The following is a 20,862-nucleotide window of genomic DNA, read 5'->3' on the forward strand; positions in this document are numbered from 1 at the left end:
GGTTTTTTTGACTCAGTGTCTCACTATGTAGTTGAGATTGACCTGGAACTCACTACGTAGCCCAGGCTGATCTTGAATTCACAGTGATCCTCCTGCCTCAGCCTCCCAAGTGCTGGCATTACAGGCATGCGCCACCACACCCAACTTTTTTTTACTTTTAACCTACATTGAAGTACATACAAAAATACATTTGTCCCATCCTTGTTATTCATTCTAACAACCTCTGATTTTTTTTACTGGCATATTTAAAGCAGTTAAATTTAATGTAATTATATGTTTGTACTTAAGCCTACCATTTTGTTTTCTATGTTTCTCTTTTTAATTCCTCTTTTTGGTATCAGGAATTGAACTAAGGACCTTGTGCTTGTCAGGCAGATAGGGTGCCACTGAGCTACATCCCCAAGCCTCCTCCACCTTCTTTATTGCCTTCCTTTGTATTATTTAAATATTCTTTAGTATTAAATTTTAATTTAGTGTGCTTTGACTATATCTCTGCATAGAGTTTTGGTTGTTGCAATTACAATATACTGAACTTTTCATAGTCTATTTAGAATTAATACCCCACGCAATCCCCAGTACAGAAAAAAAAAATACCCCATTCAAGTGGAATAAAAAAGCTTAAGCCATGTACAGGGGGTTAATCAAAATATACTGTGAATGCTTAAATTTAAAAATTTTATTACAGTAAAAGACATTGCCATTATCCTCCTCAAATATTTCCCCTTGCTTCAAATACACATTATCTTTCCTGCCACATTCTGAAGCAGACCTGGAATTTTTTCATGTCTTTAGGAGATATGATCAAAAATATGCTGCTGCTGAGCCTCATCCAATGTAAAGGCAAGCTCATAAAAACGTTATAGTATTTCCTCTCCACTTTACTCACTGATCTGGCACTGTACAAACCTAGTGTTCTTCCCCAAAGTCAAAATGTTCCATGCTACAACACGGATGAGCCTTAAAACACACGAGGTGAAAGAAGCCAGTCATAAAGGATTACATATTGTATAATTCCATTTATATGAAATGTCTAAAGTACATAAATCTTATAGATGCAGAAAGTAGACTGGTTTTCTAAGGCTGACTGATTTGAGAAAGTAACTAATAATTAGTATGAAATTTTTTTGAGGGTAACAAAATGATCTAAAATGAATTATGATTGCATTGTCACTGACAGATGCATACTTCATGTATGTTTATAAGAAAGATAAACACTTTAAACCAGTTCAGGATATTGAGGCAGCCACAACAGCCCAATTAAGAGACTTCTAGAACTTATCCAGAAAGTGGTTAGAATGGTAGGATAAGTGTTTAAAGCAAGAGGGTGTTTTGAGGGGGGTTGATGGCAACTTATCTTTTTCTGTAATAATTTTTTAAAATTTAAACATTCACTGTATTTTTGGATGGCACCTTGTAAATCACTTTACCTTTTCCCTTTCATGTTATGGTTGTTCTATATCTTTACAACTGTATATATTAAAAACCACATCAAGCTAAGCATGGTGGCACATGATTGTATAAAAAACTGAATTTATCTTCATCCAGGTACCAGACTAACCACTGTGTGGTGAACAGGGACCAGATCCCAGTAAGTACTATTACAAATCTTTTTTCTAGGAAGATGCCTATAATTATTATCAATATTATTATAGAACTGCATTTATTGGTACATTTTAGGCATACAGAATGATAACATTCATCACATGGAATTTGTACCTTACATGGTACATCACAAGTCTTTGAAAACTGAAATGCAATTCTAACCACGGCCCACAGTAGGATCTTACAGCATAAAACCTAATTTGGTCAAATGCATTCTAAAATAAGAATAGCAATATTCTTTATATGATTTAAGCAAGACTCAGCATCTTGTAGCACAAATAAAGATAAAGATAAAACCTGCAAATAATTGCCATATGGAGAACCAGGAAAATCTCAGTCTTTTATATGCTGATTAGACACACAACAACCTCTGTACAACTCATAACTGAGCCTAACAGTTTATAAACAATTTTACAAGGTTACTTTCTCAACTTCCTCCTTTCCATGATGTCTCATACTATTTAATTTCCTGGGGCCCTTTCTGGTTCTTCAGCTAGAAATCTAGTACTTTACTTAAATCACCCTCTCAAGCATCTCCACAGTCATGTGGCAGATTAGTGGATAAAAACAGTAAACTCAGTGCTAGCTCAGTGCTACATAATATGGCCTTCTTCCCGAACGGCTCTGCCATTATTCACTTTTTAGTCTTCAAATACAACTGCTCCATTCAGTGTAGGTTTTGTATCTGCATTAAGTGAAAAAAGACAAGAAGCGTGTACTTAAGTCATCTTACTGCCCTCATAGTTTTTCTAACGGTAGTTTGAGTCTGTAAATTGTTTTTCCTTGAGTGTTTTATCAAGATGATGCTGTCTTATGAGTTGAAGAATGTATGTCCTTTAAAAAAAATTCTCTGGAAGAGTTTTTGAAGGCCAAAAAGTTAACTAATAAATCCAATTGGCATTTTCTTTGTGAGAGGGTTTTGACTTAAGTTGCTTATACTAGTTCTAGAAATATTCAATTCTGCTTCTCCTTGTTATTTTTAAGTTGTATTTTTTCCAGGAATTTCTGTCACTTAAATTTTCAAAGTTACTAACACACATTGTATAATTTAAGATCATTCTAATGTCTTTCTAATCTTTTGTTATGCTCCCATTTTCCTGATTTTAAATGTTTTTAAAAATTTTTTATCAGTCTCACATAGAGACTGCATAGTCTTGGAATAATTTCTTATACATGACTACAAGAGCATAACTAGCCAAAGGAAGCCTGGTGTAATAACACACACTGCAATCCCAGCACTCAGGAGACTGAGGGTGGAGGATTTTTTGTTGTTGTTTTTGTTTTGTTGTTTTGTTTTGTTTTTTGAGACAGGGTCTCACTATGTACTTGAGACTGACCAGAACTCACTATGTAGCCCAGGCTGGTCTCGAACTCACAGAGATCCTCCTGCCTCAGCCTCCTGAGTGCTGGGGTCTCAGGAATGCGCCACCACATCTGGCAGAGGGTGGAGAATTGTTTTGAGTTCAAGGCCACTCTGGGCTACACACTGAGTTCAAGGTCATCCTCAAATACAAAGACAAAACTTGTCTCAAAAAAGCTAAAGAAAAAACTAGGTAAACTAGATACCATCAAAACTAATAACTTCAAAGACCAGTATCAAGGAAGTGAAAAGGTAAGTCAAGAAGGTAAAAAGAGCTGGGAGTGGTGGCACATGCCTGTGATCCCAGCACTCGGGAGGCTGAGGCAAGGAGGATCGCTGTGAGTTCAAGACCAGCCTGGGCTATGTAGTGAGGTCCAGGTCAGTCTCAAATAATAGTAAGATGCTGTCTCAAAAAAAAAAGAAGGTAAAAAGAGAATTCAAGGGCCAGGGATTTAGCTCAGTGGTTCCGCTGCCTGCCCCACAAGCACAAGGACTCAAGTTTGATCCCCTGTACCAAAAAAAAAAAAAAAAAAAGAGAGAGAATAATTCAGAAAATACTTGAAAAGCATATATGACAAAGGACTTATTATAATATTTTAAAAATGCATACAAGTCAACAATAAAAAGGCAGATAACTAAATTAAAAGATGAGCAGAAGATGTGAAGACATTTCTTCAAAAATTTACAAATGGTTAACAAGACCATGAAAAAAAATTCAGTATCACTGATTCTCAGTGAATAGCAAATCAAACTCTCAAGATATAAAAGTGTTGGTAAGGATATGGAAAAATCAGAATGCTCATATAATATTGATGGGAATGTAAAATAGTACAACCACTTTGGAAAATGGTATGAGGATTTCTCAAATGGTTAAATATAGTTACTATACGACCCAGTAATTTCACTGCTAGGTATATATATGCTCAAAAGAAATGAAAACACATGTCCACACAAAAACTGGTACAAAACGTTCATAGCAGCATTATCCATAACAGCCAAAAGAGGAAACAATCCTCATGTCCATCAGCTGATAAAAGGTTACTGTGGCATAGCCACACAATGGAGTAGTATTTAGCCATTAAAATGAATGAAACATTGATCCATGCTACAACATGGATGAGCCTTAAAACACATGAGGTGAAAGAAACCAGTCATAAAGGTTTACATATTGTATAATTCCATTTATATGTAATGTCTAAAATATATAAATCTTATAGACACAGAAAGTAGACTGATTTTCTAAGGCTGAGTGATTTAAGAAAGTAACTAATACTTAGTATGAACTTTTTTTGAGGGTGACAAAATGATCTAAAATGAATTATGACTGCATTGTTACTGATGGATGCATACTTCATGTATATACTTGAATGGGTGAGTTGTACGGAATGTGCATGACATCTCAATGAAATTGTGAAGAGACTGGTCTCTTAGACTCTTAGTCATTCTCATTCATATTCTCTCTCTCTCTCTTTCTCTCAGATTACTCACTCTTGGGAATGCCAAACTTTGAGCTGTGAGCAGCTTATGAGGAGAGAGGCTCAGGAGGCAGAGCACTGAGGCCTCTTGACAAAAGTCATGTGAAAGACTTTGAAAGTGGGTTTCCCTATCCCTCTTCCCCAAACTGTCAATGGCTGAATTTCTGGATAACTCAGGATCACAAGTTTTAGTCCCACATGGGTAACTTAGCAAGACCTTATCTCTAAAATAAAATATAAAAAGAACTGGAGATGGAGCTAAATGGTATGGTGCTTCTGGGTTCAGTCCACTACAATTCCCCATGCACACCCAAAAGACTGAATTATAAGATTGCTGAAAGTGCTTTTCCAAGCATTGTCTGACACATTTGCTGAATATTAGAGCAAAGCCTAGAAAAGATTAAGGTTGTATAGTTCATGCTAAAATAACACAGTGGAGGAGGCGGAGGAGGGAGCCTGCGAGGGAGGGTTTTCCTGCCCCCCTCCCCCCAGCCACCAATGTCTCAGCCAGTGCCAGACAGTTGAGTACTGGGGAACTTGGTGCAGGGGCCACCCTTGCAGCAGCCCGATCATTGAGGCTAGGGCCATGCTGAGGGCGCCCAGCTGGTATAATTAGATGAAGTAGAAGCCAACAACTCTTTTTTGAAAAGCTGATGCAAAGAAGAATAATATAAGATTGATAGGAGTCCAAGAAAAAGCAAGAGAAAGCACAAATAACATAAAAAAAAACTATTCACAGAATAGAAGAAAACTTCCCAAACAGAGCAAAAGAACTTGACATAAAGATAAGTGAGGCATATAGGACTACAACTAGTTATGAAGTAGAAGCCAACAACTCTTTTTTGAAAAGCTGATGCAAAGAAGAATAATATAAGATTGATAGGAGTCCAAGAAAAAGCAAGAGAAAGCACAAATAACATAAAAAAAAACTATTCACAGAATAGAAGAAAACTTCCCAAACAGAGCAAAAGAACTTGACATAAAGATAAGTGAGGCATATAGGACTACAACTAGTTATACTACAAGCAGTTACAGAAAAGACATAAATTACATGTAAAGGAAAACCCATAAGAATCACAAGAGATTTTTCAATGCAAACCCTCAAGTCAAGGAGTGCCTGGAGTGAGGTATTTCAAGCTTTAAAAGAAAACAACCTCCAACCTAGGCTGATGTATCCTGCAAAACAATCTTTCAAAATTGATAGAGAAATAATATACTTTCATGGCAAAGAACACCTGAGAAACTTCATGAATACCAAATCAGCACACCAAACAATTTTTACAAACATCCTAGGAAAAGACAGTGAAGGTCACAACTTCATAAGGCCCAAAAGAGCAAATCCAATAGGCAAGAATTTAAAGGGAGAGGGAGAAAATAAAAAAAGAACCAACAACAGGAAAATAACGTGACAACGATGACTCAATACATATCAGTTATAACCAGCTATTCCTCAAAGGTCTACTATCTAGAATATATTAATAATTTTAAAAAATCAGAACCCCCCCCAAATACAAAGACCCAATTCAAAAATGGGCATCTGAAATGAACAGACATTTCTCAGGAAAAAAAACAAAAACAAAAGCAGCAAACTTATGAAAAAATGTTCAACATCACTGGTCATTTGAGAGATGCAGATGAAAACAACACTGAGATTCCATCTCACCTCAGAAAGAATGGCTGCTATCAAGAAATCAACAATAACAAATGCTGGCAGGGTTCTGGGGAGAAAGGGACCCTTCTTCATTGTTGGTGGGAGTGTAGACTGGTGCAACCACTGTGGAAATCAATATGGAGATACTTCAAACACCTAGGATTAGAAGTTCCATTTGACCCAGCTATTTCTCTGCTGGGTATCTTTCCAAAAGAATTAAAAGAATCATACCACAGTGATATATGCTCACCCATGTTTATAGCAGCAGTTTGTAATAGCTAAAACTTGGAGACAGCCCAATTACCCATCAACTGAAGACTGGATAAAGATGTGCTTTTGTTTTTTATAAAATGGATACTACTCAGCCATAAATAATGAGAAACTAAAGATATCTATAGCTCAGTGGGTGTACATTGAGGCCATACTCTTAAGTGAAATTAATGACACGCGTGTAAATACTGAATAGTTCCTCTGGTGTGAAAAACTAAAAGTAAATAAGGATCAAAATGTATAATTGATATTGTGTAATAGGAAGAAAAGATCTCAAAGAGTAGAGGAAGTGGAAGGGGTAGGGGAAAGGCAAAAAGGGAAAAGAAAAAAATATGTAAAAAGGAAGAACATGCAAACAATGTCTTTGTAAACAGGGAAGGGTGGAGGGGGTGGAGGGAAAGCTGGGGAATTGGGGAAAAAAAGAACAGATGAATATAACAACTGTACACCTAAATTGTACTAATAAACTAAATAAAAAGAAAAAGAAAAGCTGAAAAAAATAATAGAGTGGAAAGTTTATATAGACTACCTTCTCCACAAAGGGTTGCCTCTGGTTGTAAAAGGAAGGTATCTAGAGAAAAGAGCTAGAGAATCAGGGTTTGGTGAAAGTCTCAGCACCCTGTTCTCATCTTCAGATTGGGAGAAGGGATGACCCACAGAGGAGTTTTGGTTGACCATCAAAGTCTGAGCCAGCTTTCTGTCTGGAAGTCTGGAAAGCAAGGACATAGAATTGAAGGTAAGATAACTGCTGGGAGGTGCTGAGAGCAGAGAGGCTCTGAGCAGCATCAGTTCACCTCCCATTGTCCTGGAGTGGCTCTGGAGAGAAGATCAATTTTCCTTTGTCCTCAAGGTAGATCTAAACATTAGCAGAGGGGAAAGCAAGAGGATACAGAGGACACTGGGTGAAGATGACAAGCCTGAAAACTCTTAGGAGTCAACACAATTCAGCAAGTGCCAGCATGAAAAGGCATCTTGACTAAATATCAAGTGAACTGAGTTATATCTCAGTGGATGCACTGTAGGGCTACTGAGATCAAAGGCCAAATGCATTTTGCTTCCTCCTCCTTCCATCTCCAATGCCATAGCAGTATATAAGTCTCTGGGTCATAGATGGTAGCCAGGGAGGATGGGAAAGGAGAAGATCTAGAATTGACTCATTTTATTTAACCTGATTGATCTGAACTACAACTGACTCAGATGTATCTCGTGCTATAAGATGGAATGGGACTCAAGATAGAAATCATATTATGGAGAAAAAAAATCCTTTCTTTGCACTGAAGTTTGTACACTGTTGTTTGTACAAGTTGAACATCTGACCTACTCTATTAGACCAAGTCTCACCCTAGAACTGATGGAAGCACTGAATCTATGAAATGGAGCTCGGGAATTTTAATTTAATTTATTTTTGGTACTGGGGATAGAACTTGGGTCCTTATGCTTTCAAGGCAGGCAGTGGAACCACTGAGCTAAATCCCCAGCCCATCGGGAACTTTGATTTTAAACTAATTCCTTGGATGTCTGAGTACCACTCAGAATATTCACTGTTGACCTTTATCATGTTTCTTACTTTGCTAAATTCTGATCATTTTGTCTGCTATCTGTATCTTTTTGTTTGTTTGTTTGTTTTGTACCAGGGATTGAACTCAGGACCTCAGTACCTTGCACTTGGGAAGCAGGCATAGCACCACTGAACTACATCCCCAGCTCTCATATTTCTTACTTTGCTAAATTCTTTCTGATCATTTTGTCTGGTACCTGGGCTCCTTTTCATGTGCCTTCCCCTTATATTTGGTATCACCAAAGCTTATAAACAGCTCATAGATTCAGTTATCTGGGAACAAATAGACAAGCATCATATTGTTATGTCCAGCACATATCATTCATTCAGTTGAGAAGTTAGCTGTCAGTCTGACTGCTCCTTTGAAAGTTATAAGGCCCAGGGGACTGGAGGTTCCTCTGCCTGTCTCGCAAGTGTAAGGTCCCAAATTCAATCCCTGGTACCAAAAAAATCATGAAAGTTATAAGGCTTTTATTTCTCTTAAGAATTTTGTTTTTGTTTTAACTAAATTTCTAAAGTTGAATTTATTTTTATCTTGCTTGGAGTTCAATAGTGATTCATGAATCTGTGATTAGACTTCTTTCAACTTTTAGAGATTCTTAGCCAGCTTGTTTTAACACATTGCTCTACTTCATCTCTCCTCTGCTTCTAGTTAAAATTACATGTATAAATCCCGTTCCTCATAGCCCATATGTTTTTCACATCCTTTGTCAGTTTTTTCATCCTTTTCATGCTGATTCAGCTTCAATATCTTTCTGTACTGTCTTCTGGTTCATTAATTCTCTTTTCAGCTACATCTAATATACTTAAATTTGTCTAATGAATTCTTAATATCAGGTATTATAAATTTTAGTTTTCACATTTTTAACCTGTCAAAATTCTCAATACTTTAATTCCTTGAAATCCTTATCCTTGGTTGTTTTAGAGTTCAAGTTTGAGCTGGATATGGTGGAACATACCTGTAATCCTAGTACTCTGGGAGGCTGAGGCAGGAGGTCACAAGTTCAAGCCAAGCCCGGGCAATTTAGGAACTTAGACCCTCTCTCAAAATCTATAAATAAATAAATGATTGAGAATGTAGCTCAGTGTGAAGGCTCTGATTTCAATCTCTAGCGCACACACACACACACACACACACACACACACACACACACACACAAAGGCCTGATAACTAGAGAGACCCCTGAGACCTCTTTATTGTATATTCTTTCCCTGTCTCTGAAAATGTTGGCTTTTCAGTCATATTTTACCTTTGCATGCTTAGTTATTTTTGGATAAAACTGTTCTCTCATAATTTACTTAGGCTTGCTTTTGGAAGGCTCGATCCTTTTCATCCCATCAAGCCTTTGTATGACTGAAAGCTGGCTTCACTCTAGTTTACATTATTCCTCATGTGCAACCCCTCACGGTCCCAACAAGAGCCCAGGCATATGTATCAGGGTCCCTCTTTCTTGGGAGACCCTCAACTATTTCCTACTCCCCAGCCTCGCTTTTTGAATGCTCTACTCAGTTTTTCACCCCCCATTTTAGAACTGTCAACATCCTTGGGAGAAGGACAAGTGGCCCCAAATGTTAGGCTCACTGCCTCTCCCTCCTACCCTAGCATGTGATCCCACCATTCCTCACTGCCTTGGTGGTGCTCTGATGCCTTCAGTCAGGTCTGTAAAACCTTTTGTCCAACACTTCTAATCTTCCTCAGTAGAAGAGTTAGTCATAAGGCTGCCCACTCTTACTGCAGCTCAGACTCAGTTCCAGTTTCCTATTGATAGTCTCCTCTGTGTCTCACAGGTCCTGGGTGCTCACTGTGTTCACATTAAACCCTCATCCACTGCCCAAATCACCCAACTTGTTTTTCCTGTTGTGGTTATTTCTGGTCAAGGTTTTCAAATCTCTTTATCTGTCTTTCTCCTCCCCTCCCCTCACCCTCCTCTTCTCTTCTCTTTCCCTCCCTCCCTGTTTCGTGCATGCTGCCTCCATTATTTCCTGCCCCCTGAACTTACTCTGTTCCCTAGAATATCATGTGACCCCCGTCAGCATCTTCCTGTCAATGCAGCTGTCTTTCCTGTCTTTTCTGCTTTCAGAACCCTCCCCCATGCTTACACTGCTGAGTTATAAACAACTTCCAAAATAGGGTTCTGGCCAAATCATTGCCCACCCCTTGGAGGGCTTCTGAAAGCCTCTGCGAATGAGGAATAATCACCTCAGTACAGAGAGAGACCCTCCGCAATTTAGGCTCTAGCACATTTCCCTGAGCTGTATTCACTACTCTCCTGATTCTTCCATCATCTATCCAAACCACTTCCCAGAGCATAGTATACTTTCTGCCCAGATTGCCCTCTTTCCTCTCTTAGTCCATTTTCTGTGACAACAGAACAGCTGATGTTGAGTAGTGTAAAAGAGGTTTAGTGAGCTCATAATTCTGGTGGCTGGGAAGGCCAAACAGCACGCTGCTGGCCTCCTGTGTCACAACACGACAGGTGGCATCACATTGGGGAAGCACATCCAGTGAGGGGCCGAATGGTGAGAGAGTAAGCAAGAAAGGACTGAGAAGGTAGGCTCCCTCTTATGTGACAACCTGTTCTCAATGGAAATCATCTAATCCAGCCAGTCCCAAACCACTCTTATTGATCACCATTATCTCACAGCCTGGGTGGCCACGACGCAGTCACTTCCCACGAGGCCCCACCTCTTCACATCCCACCATCTTTCGATACCATTGCACGGAAGACCAAGCTCCCAATAGATGAGCCCCCGAGTTATGATTCACATCCAATCCACAGTACCCACTGCCTCACAATTTTCACAACCCTCCTCTACTGAGATCCATCTCTAATGCAACTTCATTCATTCTATCAATAAAAGTTCTTTGAGCACCTGCTACATGTCAGGCATAATGCCAGATCCTGAGAACACAAAGGTGACCAAACTAGACATGATCCTTGCCCTGGCCTTTTAAAACTCTCTTGGGAGAAAAAGACACTTGACAAACTACTTATCTCTATTTCTTATATGAAATTTTTGCAGGGCTTCTCAACTATGACTGTCTCCCCCTTTTTTTCAGTTCTTGCTCTCCATTGCCGTTGCCACCCCTCCCAACTCCCCATTACCACTAACACCTATCTTCTAGTAATTTCTATCCAATTCTTACTACCCTTACCTTACCCCTTTACTAGCTAAGATCATGTTTTGCTTTAAGGAGTGGGAACTGTCTTACTCTGTCACCCAAGACCTTTATGAAGCAACCAGGTAGCGCCTAGCCTGGCCTCAGGAGTACTGAAGAGGAAAGATCAAATATCTAATATGTAGTCTAATATCTGCCTCTGTCCAGAATTTAGGGCTGTCCCAATACGCTGCCTGGTACTTTCCTGTCCTCACCACTCCCATCCCAGCAGACAAGGGGCTTTCCGCACCACTATGTCTCAGTTTCTCCTGACCCCCAAGCCCTGGCTAGGACTCAATTTCAGACTTCACCCCTGTTCTTTTTCTGCTCTCAGAGTCTCAAGATTGCTAACCAGTCTCACTCTGCACTCAGATCTAAAATCAAATTATTTCTATTGGTTAATGTTATGTGTCAACCTGCCTAGGCCATATGGTTGGTCACACATTATTCTAGATGTTTCTGTGAAAGTATGTTTAAGATTAACATTTAAATAAGTAGACTGAGTAGATTGCCCTCCATAGTGGAGGATGGACCTTATACAATGAGTCAAAATTAACACAAGACTGACCTCTCCTGTAAAATCTGCCAGCTGATTGCCCTTGGACTTGAACTGCAACATCAACTAATGCCTTGGTCTTGACTGAATATTTTAGACTTGCCAGGCTCCACAATCATGTAAGTCAATTCTTTATAGTCCCCCTCTCTCCCTCTCTCTATTTCAGTCTTGGTCGTTTTCTCTCTCTCTACACACACACACACACACACACACACACACATGGACTGAACATTTGTATCCTCCCCCAAATCCATATGTTGAAACTCTTAACACTTCAGTGTGGCTGTATTTGAAGATAAGGCCTCTACAGAAGTAATTTAAAAAAGAAGTAAGGTTAAGTGAGGTCATAGGGAGGGATCTTGATCCAGTAGATTACCCACTGTCCTCCCAACGTGTGAAGCATTTTCCCACCCCTGAACGTTTCTGTGGTGTGGGGGGTACTGGGGGTTGAACCCAAGGCCTTCACACGGATCAATAACTCTAACCCTTTTTTGTTCTATTTTGAATCCTGTCAGTCTTGCTAAATTACCCAGGCTGGGTTTGAATTTGATTCTCCTGCCTCAGGCTCCAAAAGTACAGGGATTAAGGGCTGTGCCCAGCTCCACCACTTAACTTTTACACAACAGCAGGCCCTCATCGTGGACTCTTCACTCTAAATTTTACCCCTTCAAATCTGAGCTCCCAATCACCTCTGTGAAGTGGTCCCTAAACACACAGCTAATTTCTCTAGCTGTGACTGTAAGTGCTGTTGATTCTTCTCAATGAGACTAGCAAGGGAATCACAGGATAGGTTCCCATGCGGTTGTCCTTCCACTACCACTATTGTGAGCAATTGAAATTTGTCTTCTTGGACCCTCTCATGGTAGTCCTCGTCCTTATCCTTCCTAGAGGGATGTTTCAAAGATAAAAAATGAAAATGCTTCATATATTATTGCCAATTTATATTAGGGATGAGCATGAGAAAAAGAAAATGAATCAATTTCCTTTTTTGAGAGGTCTCACTCTCTCTGTGACCCAGGCTTGGCCTCCAAACCTTGATCCTCCTGTCGCAGTCTCTCAAGACCTAGGATTACAGATGTACCATGCCCAGCTGACTCTAACACTTTAAAATTCTTGTAAGTTTTTTTTTAAACTTTCCTATATTCCACACTTGAGATCACTTTATTTATTTACCTCATTGAGTTTATTGGTACATTTTAGGTACACAGTACAGTTACATTCATTATTGGGATCTTGTACCTTTACATGACAGGTCTTGGTTCTCATTTTTTCCCCTTGTGAGATCACTTTAAAAGTAAACGTTTTATGCCGGGGGTGGTGGCACACATCTATAGTCCTAGCACTCAGGAGGCTGAGGCAGGAGGACTATGGCAAGTTCAAGGCCAACCTGGACTATATAGGGAAGACCTTGACTCAAAAAACTAAAACAAACAAAAAAACCCTCAAAAATAAATGTTTTAAGTAAATAATTACAATTTTTTAAAGCAAAACTACATGTTTTTTTGTTTTGTTTTTTTTTTGCGGGGGGGTACCAGGGATCGAACTCAGGTCCTTATGCTTGCAAGGCAGGTGGCAAAACCACTGAACTACATTCCCATCCCACTTACATGTATTTTTAAAAAGTCCATTTTCTTATCCCTTGCTAACTATTTCTGAAGGCATCTTTGACTTCTGGTTGTTTTTTTTGTTTCTGGTACTAGCCGCCCCCCAGAGTCCCTCTAGGCTGCCCAAGCAAGCTTCAAGCAATGGATTTTCCTGGCTTAATCCCAAGTAGCTGTGATTATAGACTGGTGCCACGTGGTTCGCTTTTTTTCTTCTTTTTCTTTTTAGTTTTAGAGTGGTGAAAGAGAAAGGTTCTGTTGGCCACTGCATAAACATCCTGCTCTCACTCCTCAAAACCAAAATAAGCCCCTCCTTATCATGGGATTCTTATTGCTTTTATGGTATAGACAAAATTAACCATGTTATTAACATATCCCTGATTTAAAAAAAAAAACACTTAAGAACTTTTATTTACTTTTTGAGACAGAACCTTGCAATGTCGTTCAGGCTGTCCTTAAACAGAACAACTTAGCCCAGGCTGGCCTGCAACAGGTGGCGATCCTCCTGCCTCAGCCTCCCCAGTGCTTGGATTACAGACTGGTGCCACCATGACCTGCTAGTGAATAACTTCATATATGAAGAAAGTTATTGCTGTCCTTTGCTGGGACAGTTTGTAAATAAAAAGAGGCTGTGATTAGTACTATCACAGAAGTCCCCCAAAACCCGGGTTTACTCTTGGCCAGTAACTTCCTTAGCAAATGAATCTCTTGGAACCACGAGGATGTTTCCTATGAAGCAGGTAATCCCTACGTAATTTTCCAGCCTTTGGAACCATAGGTTCTAGTTCTGAAACAGTATACAGTATTGTGCTTCCAAAAGTGCTTAGCCAAAAAAGATATATTCTTTGCCTCAGTCCTTCGGGCCAGCCTGAGATAGATGCCAAGAACTTGTCTCAAAAAAAAAGTTCTTCTGTGTCGACTTTTTTGTAAAAATGGTGTTTCTATTGCTTTGAAAACCGGGTCTCGCTAGGAAGATCAGGCCGGTCTTGAACTCGCTAAGTTCACACAGGCTGGTGGTTTGGAGCTCGCACTCCTCTTGCCTCAGCTAAAGTTCAGAGGGAAGAAAAATCAGGGTGGATCTGAACCAACTACATTTAAGTCAGCAGGCCTCAATGGAGCAAATAACTGAGGCTAGAGTTAAGAAATATATATATTTTTAAATGTAACAAACTCAATCCACGTCCATAAAGGATCAGTCTCCCAATAAACCCAAGAAGGAGACAGTTCAGGGCTTTTTCTCATTTTAAAAATCAGGGAACTAAGGTTTAGAAAGCCTAAGAGGCCAGCTGTGGTCCCCCCAACTTCGCCTCACCTCCTCGCAGCACCTGAAGCCCCTCAAACAAGGAGCCGAGCCAGCTCAGACCAGCTGGAGCAGCAGCGCTGAGGTTGCTTTCAAAGTACAGGCACTTCCGCCTGCTTGGCCCCGGCCGCTGCGAGTTCGCCTCACAGTCACAAGGGGTCCCCCAGGGCCCGCCCCACTGCCAGCTGATTGGGCAGACGCTGACTTCGGATTGGCTGTTCACTTTCCGGCTCTCCAACGCGACCTAGACCAACCGGATATAGTGGCAGGGCTTCCGTTTCTGCTCCTCCGCCCCGCCCCTCCCGCTTGTCCTCAGACGGTAGTCGCCACCGCAGCGGTAGCTCCCCGGCGCCGTGTCTGTGTGTCGGTTGGTTGGACTCTCAGCGTTGGTGTCTGTGCCGTTGACTTGCTCTCCATGGCTGAGCTAGATCCGTTCGGCGTCCCCGTCGGCCCCGCGCTAGGGAACGGGGTAGCCGGCGAGGAAGACCCAGCCGCGGCCTTCTTGGCGCAGCAGGAGAGCGAAATTGCGGGCATCGAAAACGACGAGGCCTTCGCTATCCTGGACGGCGGCGCCCCCGGGCCTCAGCCCCATGGCGAGCCGCCGGGGGGAACGGGTGAGAGTACGAGCGCGCTTGGGGTGGGAAGAGTTGTGGAGAAACTCAGCCCGGAGTGGCTCCGAGAGTTTCGGTTTGGCTCGTGCTCTCAGCTGAGCCACAGGCTAGGGAGGACTGCAAGGAGGAAACGAGACCCCGGCCCAGTCATGCAGAAGTCTTCCCAGTTCTGAGTGTCGCTGGCGCGGGCGGAGTCAGAAAGCGAATACAGTAGGGTGCCTGGGAGGCTCAGGAGGAAGTCCCTTCAGTTCAACTTTTCATTAAGCACTTGCTGTACCTTAAGTCTGCTTTCTGAAGCTGCCGCATTGGCGCGGTTCGGCCAGATTTAAAGGCAACTCTGAGCTTAAGAATCGGTTTTTGGGAAGGGAGGGCAGAAACAGTAAGAATAGTATCATGTTTTAGACATTCAGCCAGAAACGGCAATGTCACTCAGCATTTAAAGATGTACAGGGCTGGATTGTGAGGAAGAACGGAGGACTAAGAAACTCAAGAAAGATGCATAAGCCGTTGCAGAAGGAAACTGGCCAAGAGGGTTAGTTTACCATTGTTGAGTGTCTGGAGGAACTCTTCTTCCTCTGGGAAAGGCTTTGCTAAGCAGAATTGCCTAAGGAGAACCCAAGATTAGCCTGGACCAATCAGGGAGGGAAGAAGAGAATGCAGTGTGGCCTTTCCCCAGCCAAACTCGGGAGAGGTGGAAGGTGGGGGTGGGTAGGGTGAGAATTTGACCTTTGAATGCCTTGCCTTAGTGTGATGCTTAAGTTTGGGGGGAGGAGGTTTGAGTGGAAAATACCTATTCAGGGGTATAGAGTAGAAAATTAGCTTGCAGAAATGAAACGTGACTTTTAAATTTAAGTAAAACATTCCAACTAAAGGGAAAGGGGCTATTACAGCAAGTGAGAAGGTCTATGCTACCCTAAATTCAAACCTTGAGGGGCCACACACCGGTAACCTAAAGGAGAGAAAGAGGTGGGGCTTGAGACAATGGAGAAGAGACGTGGGCTTTGGTTCAGTAGTCTTCAGTGTCTATTTGAGACAGAAATCTCGAATTTCTATGCCAGCCAGGCAGAACCTTTCTTGGGGGTGTAAGGGTAGTTTGCAGTCCCTTGAGTATTTATACCACAGTATGCCACATTTTAAGCAAATCAGCTCTTCAGAAGAACGTGTAGTAAACTTCACTATGCAAGTTACAGAAAGCGGGTCGGACAGAACTGGGCCGGAAACTGGAAATTGAAGTTGGCTTTAAGTGATTAGGGTCTTTTTTGTTGTTGGATAGTCTCTGACATTTAATTAAACATTCTTACTTTTTAGATATTTAGTTTACCTCCTTAATTTAGTAGAAGAAAAAAAATATTAAAAGAGGGGATTTGCTTCAGTGAAAAGGATGTATTAATAATATCTGAGAACTTTTTCTCCTAACTTTTATTTCTTCTTTTTACAAACCGGTATGTCCAGAGCTGACTTTCATAGAAGGCAGAGAGGGTACAAAACACCTACCCAGGAGCAGGTTGTCTAGGAGTTGTTTAGCGCCAGGTTTCTTGAAAGTGTGCATTGTGTGATAGACAATAGGGCACCCCCCATCCGGCTCCCCTCCCTTAGACTGTACCACATTCTTTTGCAAGTGTTTTAGCCGAGGTGTGGTGGAATAAAAGAACAGCGTTGTGACTTTTCTGGCTAGAACAGAATTGGGAGAAGCAGCACCCAGAGTTAGAAGGCTGTCATGATTCAGTGACAATGTTATTCTTACTGTTTTATCTGCCAATGTGTCTGGCACATAGCAGATGTTCATATACTTGACAAGGAAACGGCCAAAAAGAGTCCTGTATGTGTAGAACATGTGAGTCTTGATGGTAGGCAGTTTGGGAAGGCAAAGGGAAGAAAATAGAATGGATGCTGGGGCCTTTTGTGTTTCAGACCTTCAGCAAAGGGAAGGAAAGGGATGATTGCTGACTTAGTTCCTGGGAAAGACATTCTTAATGAAATAAGCATTCAGTGACTTAATCCAGATCCCTGACTGTGTTTGAGGTTGATAATAGTATAGTGGTCAGCACTTCTTTTGGGCTTAGAGAACTTGTTGGTCGTTGCCTGCTCACAGCATCCCCACCCCCCATTGTCTCCCTTCTGGTTAGAACTTTGCAACCGTATGCTGTTTGTGTTTGTTTATTTCATTTTTTGAGACAGGGTCTTCCTATGTTCAAGGCTGGCGTTGAATTTATGTAGCCCAGGCTACATAATTTATAGTGATCCTCCTACCTCAGCCTCCAGAGTGCTGGGATTACAGGCATGTGCCACAATGTCCAGCCCCTTGTGTGTGAGTGCAGCTTTGTGGTCTTAGGTAATTTATATAACTACTACCACTGCCTCAGTTTTCTTCTTTATAAAAGGTGCATACTATATACCATGTGGTGTTTTTTAGGATCACATTAAGGAGTATTATAAAGTGCTTACTGGTATATGGTGAGCAAACAGTGAATCCTAGCTACTGTTATTTCCAGAGGGCAGGATGAAGGAGTTTACAAAGTTAATTAGCTTGAGGTGTACTGAGTAAATTGAGAAATTTTAGATTGGAGCTCTTGTTTTACTCTACCAGAGAGATGTAGGTAGTAGGCTTTAGCAGATAGAGGAGAAAGGTAAAGTCTAAAACTCCTCCTAGCCTTGGAGAAATCCCAAGGAGAATGGGCACAGGCAGAAATGGAGGACTGAGCTTTCCGTGACTCCTTCAATTGTTAGGCAGTCCAGAGAAGAGACTTAAGTTTAGGGGCCAGGAGATCATCAGCTGGGTGCAGTGGCCTGAGGATTACTGAAAAAGACACAGTGATCAAGAAGAAAGCAGGGCAAATAGAGCAAAGCTAGCCCTCAATTGTGAGGGCTGGAGAAAGAGTGGGGAAGAGTGAGAAGTGACAAAGGAATTAAGGAGAGGGCCAGGGATTTAGCTCAGTGGTTCTGGCCACTGCCTTGCATGCGCAAGGACATGGTTCGATCCCTGATACCAAAAAAAAGGGAATTAAGGAGAGAGTATAGCAGCAAGGGCTAATTACTGTGTTTCTGACAAATCCTTGGAGGAGAAAGAAGAGGTGAATGAATTAAAGGGGAATTTTCTGGAGGGTGAGTATTTTTATTAGTATCTGTGGTAGAGAGAAATTTAGGGAAATTTCACACATAGTATTTAAGTATACTGTACATTTATTTGTGCTCTGTGAGTTGAGTGGTAATACCATTATATTTCAGATGAGAATGGCTCTGCTGGAATTAAACAGTGTTCCTAAAGTATAAGCTAATTAGTGGCTCAGTTGGGATTCAGACCTAGATCTGCTTGACTTCAATGTTTGGGGAGCATGGAAAGTTGAAAGTGGGTTTGAGAGTTTTTTCCCCTTAGGAAACTTTCTCTGGCCCCAGTTTCTTGCTAGAATTTCTAAGATGTCATAGAAAGACTGCTTCTGGATCATTGAGTTGTTTAGCTTAGCTGTCCTACTAAGTTAGGGGCCTAGATATTTCTGTACCAATGGACTATCCTTTGACTTGGGTCAGTTGTGATTCATATAAGAATGTCAGTATAGGGCTGGGGATTTAGCTCAGTGGCACCACACTTGCCTCTCAAGCTCAAGGTCCTGAGTTCGATACCCGGTACCAAAAAAAATAAAAAAAAGGTCAGTATAAATTGGGCTTGGTGGCACATGCTATGATCCCAGTACTTGGGAGGCTGAGGCAGGAGGGTTGCCATGACTTTGAGGTCAGCCTGGGCTACATAGGTGAGTTCTAGACTAACCTGAACTACATAGTGAGACCCTGTCTCAAAAAAACAAAAAATGTCAGTATAATACTACAGTAATAAAGAGCTCAAAGCACATCCCAAACAATAGATGAGGATGAGTCTAAAGGACAAGTAGCATGTAATTTAGGAGATACTAGATGAGGGTTGCTTCTAGATTTGTGTATGAAGTAGTGATCAACGTTTGTTTTTCGGAAAGTGGCCCTGGGCTGAAATATACTGGATAGTTGGTGAGTTAGCTGTAATACATTAACCAAAATGTATGGTTAATGTTTTGGTCAGAGTAGCCATTGTAGGGCCTACAGTTTAAAACTTACATGAAAGTAAATTCTAGATGGATTAAAGAGAGGCATTTAAAAAAGTACCAGAGGAAAAGTGAATATCTTATAGTAGGAACGGCCTTCAGCATAAAATCAGATGCAAAAATAAATAAAACCAGATGCAGAAATCATAAAGGAAAAATGATAGTGTTTACATACAAAGTAAGTAGTCCTTAGGTATTAAGATACCATAAAACAAGTTAAAAAACAAGGGGGAGATAATATTTGCAATATGAGAGTACTATCGATGGAGAATACTTAAAGATCAAATGATAGCAAAAAAGTAGGCAAAACTCAGTTCAGTAAAGAAGAAAATCAGATGTCAGATAGGATATTACTTTTGCTATGACTGGCACACCACGCCTCTCATTTTTCTACTGTCAATTTAGCAAAAATTTAAAAACATGATATAACAGCCTAGTATCAGTGAAGGTCTGAAAAATGGGAAACTTGTGAGTTAGTAAGATAAACTAGCAGGCTAATCGGGGCAAGTAGGTGGTGGTTAAGAAGTCTTTAGGATATATATCCTGTGACCTAGCAGTGCTTCATCAATTTATTATAGAGGAGCAATTGATGTGCCACCAGAGTACTTTCATGTACTTTTTGGTGAACTTTGCATTTCTAAGACTTGGTGGAATGTTTAAAAATTTGTATTGGTTGCACCTAAACAGCATGAATTAGTAAAAGGTCACTGGCAAAATCTATAAAAAATTCATTTTTGTTAAGAAACTAAGGGGATCATGAGGTTATCCTGGGCTACATAGTAAAGCCGTGTCTCAAAAATTTTTAAAAAGAATAGCTGGATGTGGTGGTGCACGCCTATAATCCCAGCACTTGGGAAGCTAAAACAGGAAGATCACCACAAGTTCAAGGCCAGCCTGGGCTACATAGTGAGTTTAAGGATAGCCTAAACTACATGTGAGATCCTGTCTCAGAAAAAACAAAAGAAAAAAATTTATTTTTGTACTCTGATAAAGCACAGGCGTGGTTGTTAGCATTTGTGAAGCCCTAGCTTCATTCCCCAACACAAGGAAAAACAAAACACAAATGTAAAACAGAGATTGGGGGAATATGTTGATATAAAAACCAGCATTTTAAACAGATCTCTGTGCTTAGATACCATGGTTTTGTAATCATGTATCAAGTTAATAGATGCCCTGGCATCCTGGCTTGCTCAGATTTAGCATCACTTTCTTTTTTTTTGCGGGGGTGGCACTGCTGCAGACTGAACCTAGGGCCTCACACATGCTAGGCAAGCCTTTTACTACTGAGCAAAAATAACCCAGTCCTAGCTCCATTTTTTAAAGGCTAATTATCTCATGTGCATTAAATATTTTTTATATTATCATAAAATAGAAAGAAAAGTGTTGTTAAGTATCTTTTTTTACTATGGTGTACACCTGTAATCCCAGCACTCTGAGAGGCTATGGTCAGAGGATCCCAAGTTTGAGCCTAGCCAACTTGGTGAGTTGCTAAAATTGTATTTTTTTTAATTGCATTTTTATCTTGAGTCAGGGGACTCAAGATAAAAATCCAATTTTGGAGGCCCAGGGATTTAGCTCAATGCAAAGACCCTGAGTTCAATACCCAGTGTTGTAAGGAAAAAAAAAAAAAAAAAAAAAAAAAAACAAA

The 20,862-nt window shown here is 40.7% G+C and overlaps 2 protein-coding genes and 1 long non-coding RNA gene across 9 annotated transcripts in view; 2 read left to right on the forward strand and 1 right to left on the reverse strand.

Annotated features, from left to right (window-relative positions):
• Window positions 1-4,648, forward strand: part of Ccin (calicin) — a 16,353-nt gene extending 11,705 nt beyond the window's left edge. For 2 of the 3 annotated variants that reach the window (XR_004515380.1, XM_010619372.2), the window contains one exon: window positions 4,442-4,648. The gene's annotated coding sequence lies outside the window, so the exon portion shown is untranslated. Of the gene's footprint in view, window positions 1-1,545; window positions 1,589-4,441 lie in introns of all 3 variants that reach the window. The other variant, XR_779241.2, reaches the window with a different exon arrangement.
• The window catches only part of LOC104858916, a 25,195-nt gene extending 10,521 nt beyond the window's left edge, over window positions 1-14,674 (reverse strand). Inside the window, exon 1 of the long non-coding RNA XR_779240.2 lies at window positions 14,546-14,674. This is a non-coding gene — a long non-coding RNA (uncharacterized LOC104858916). The remainder of the gene's footprint in view (window positions 1-14,545) is intronic.
• A 139-nt stretch (window positions 14,675-14,813) lies between these two features.
• Clta (clathrin light chain A) overlaps window positions 14,814-20,862 on the forward strand; it is a 26,751-nt gene continuing 20,702 nt past the window's right edge. For 3 of the 5 annotated variants that reach the window (XM_010619368.3, XM_010619369.3, XM_033758959.1), the window contains exon 1: window positions 14,815-15,147. In XM_010619368.3, the coding sequence (XP_010617670.1) occupies window positions 14,949-15,147 (199 nt within the window). In that variant the 5' untranslated portion in view covers window positions 14,815-14,948. Of the gene's footprint in view, window positions 15,148-20,862 lie in introns of all 5 variants that reach the window. The other 2 variants (XM_010619371.3, XM_010619370.3) reach the window with 2 other exon arrangements.

The sequence above is a fragment of the Fukomys damarensis genome, unplaced genomic scaffold (assembly GCF_012274545.1).
Source record: "Fukomys damarensis isolate Sample0158 unplaced genomic scaffold, DMR_v1.0_HiC HiC_scaffold_36, whole genome shotgun sequence".
Classification (NCBI taxonomy): domain Eukaryota; kingdom Metazoa; phylum Chordata; class Mammalia; order Rodentia; family Bathyergidae; genus Fukomys; species Fukomys damarensis.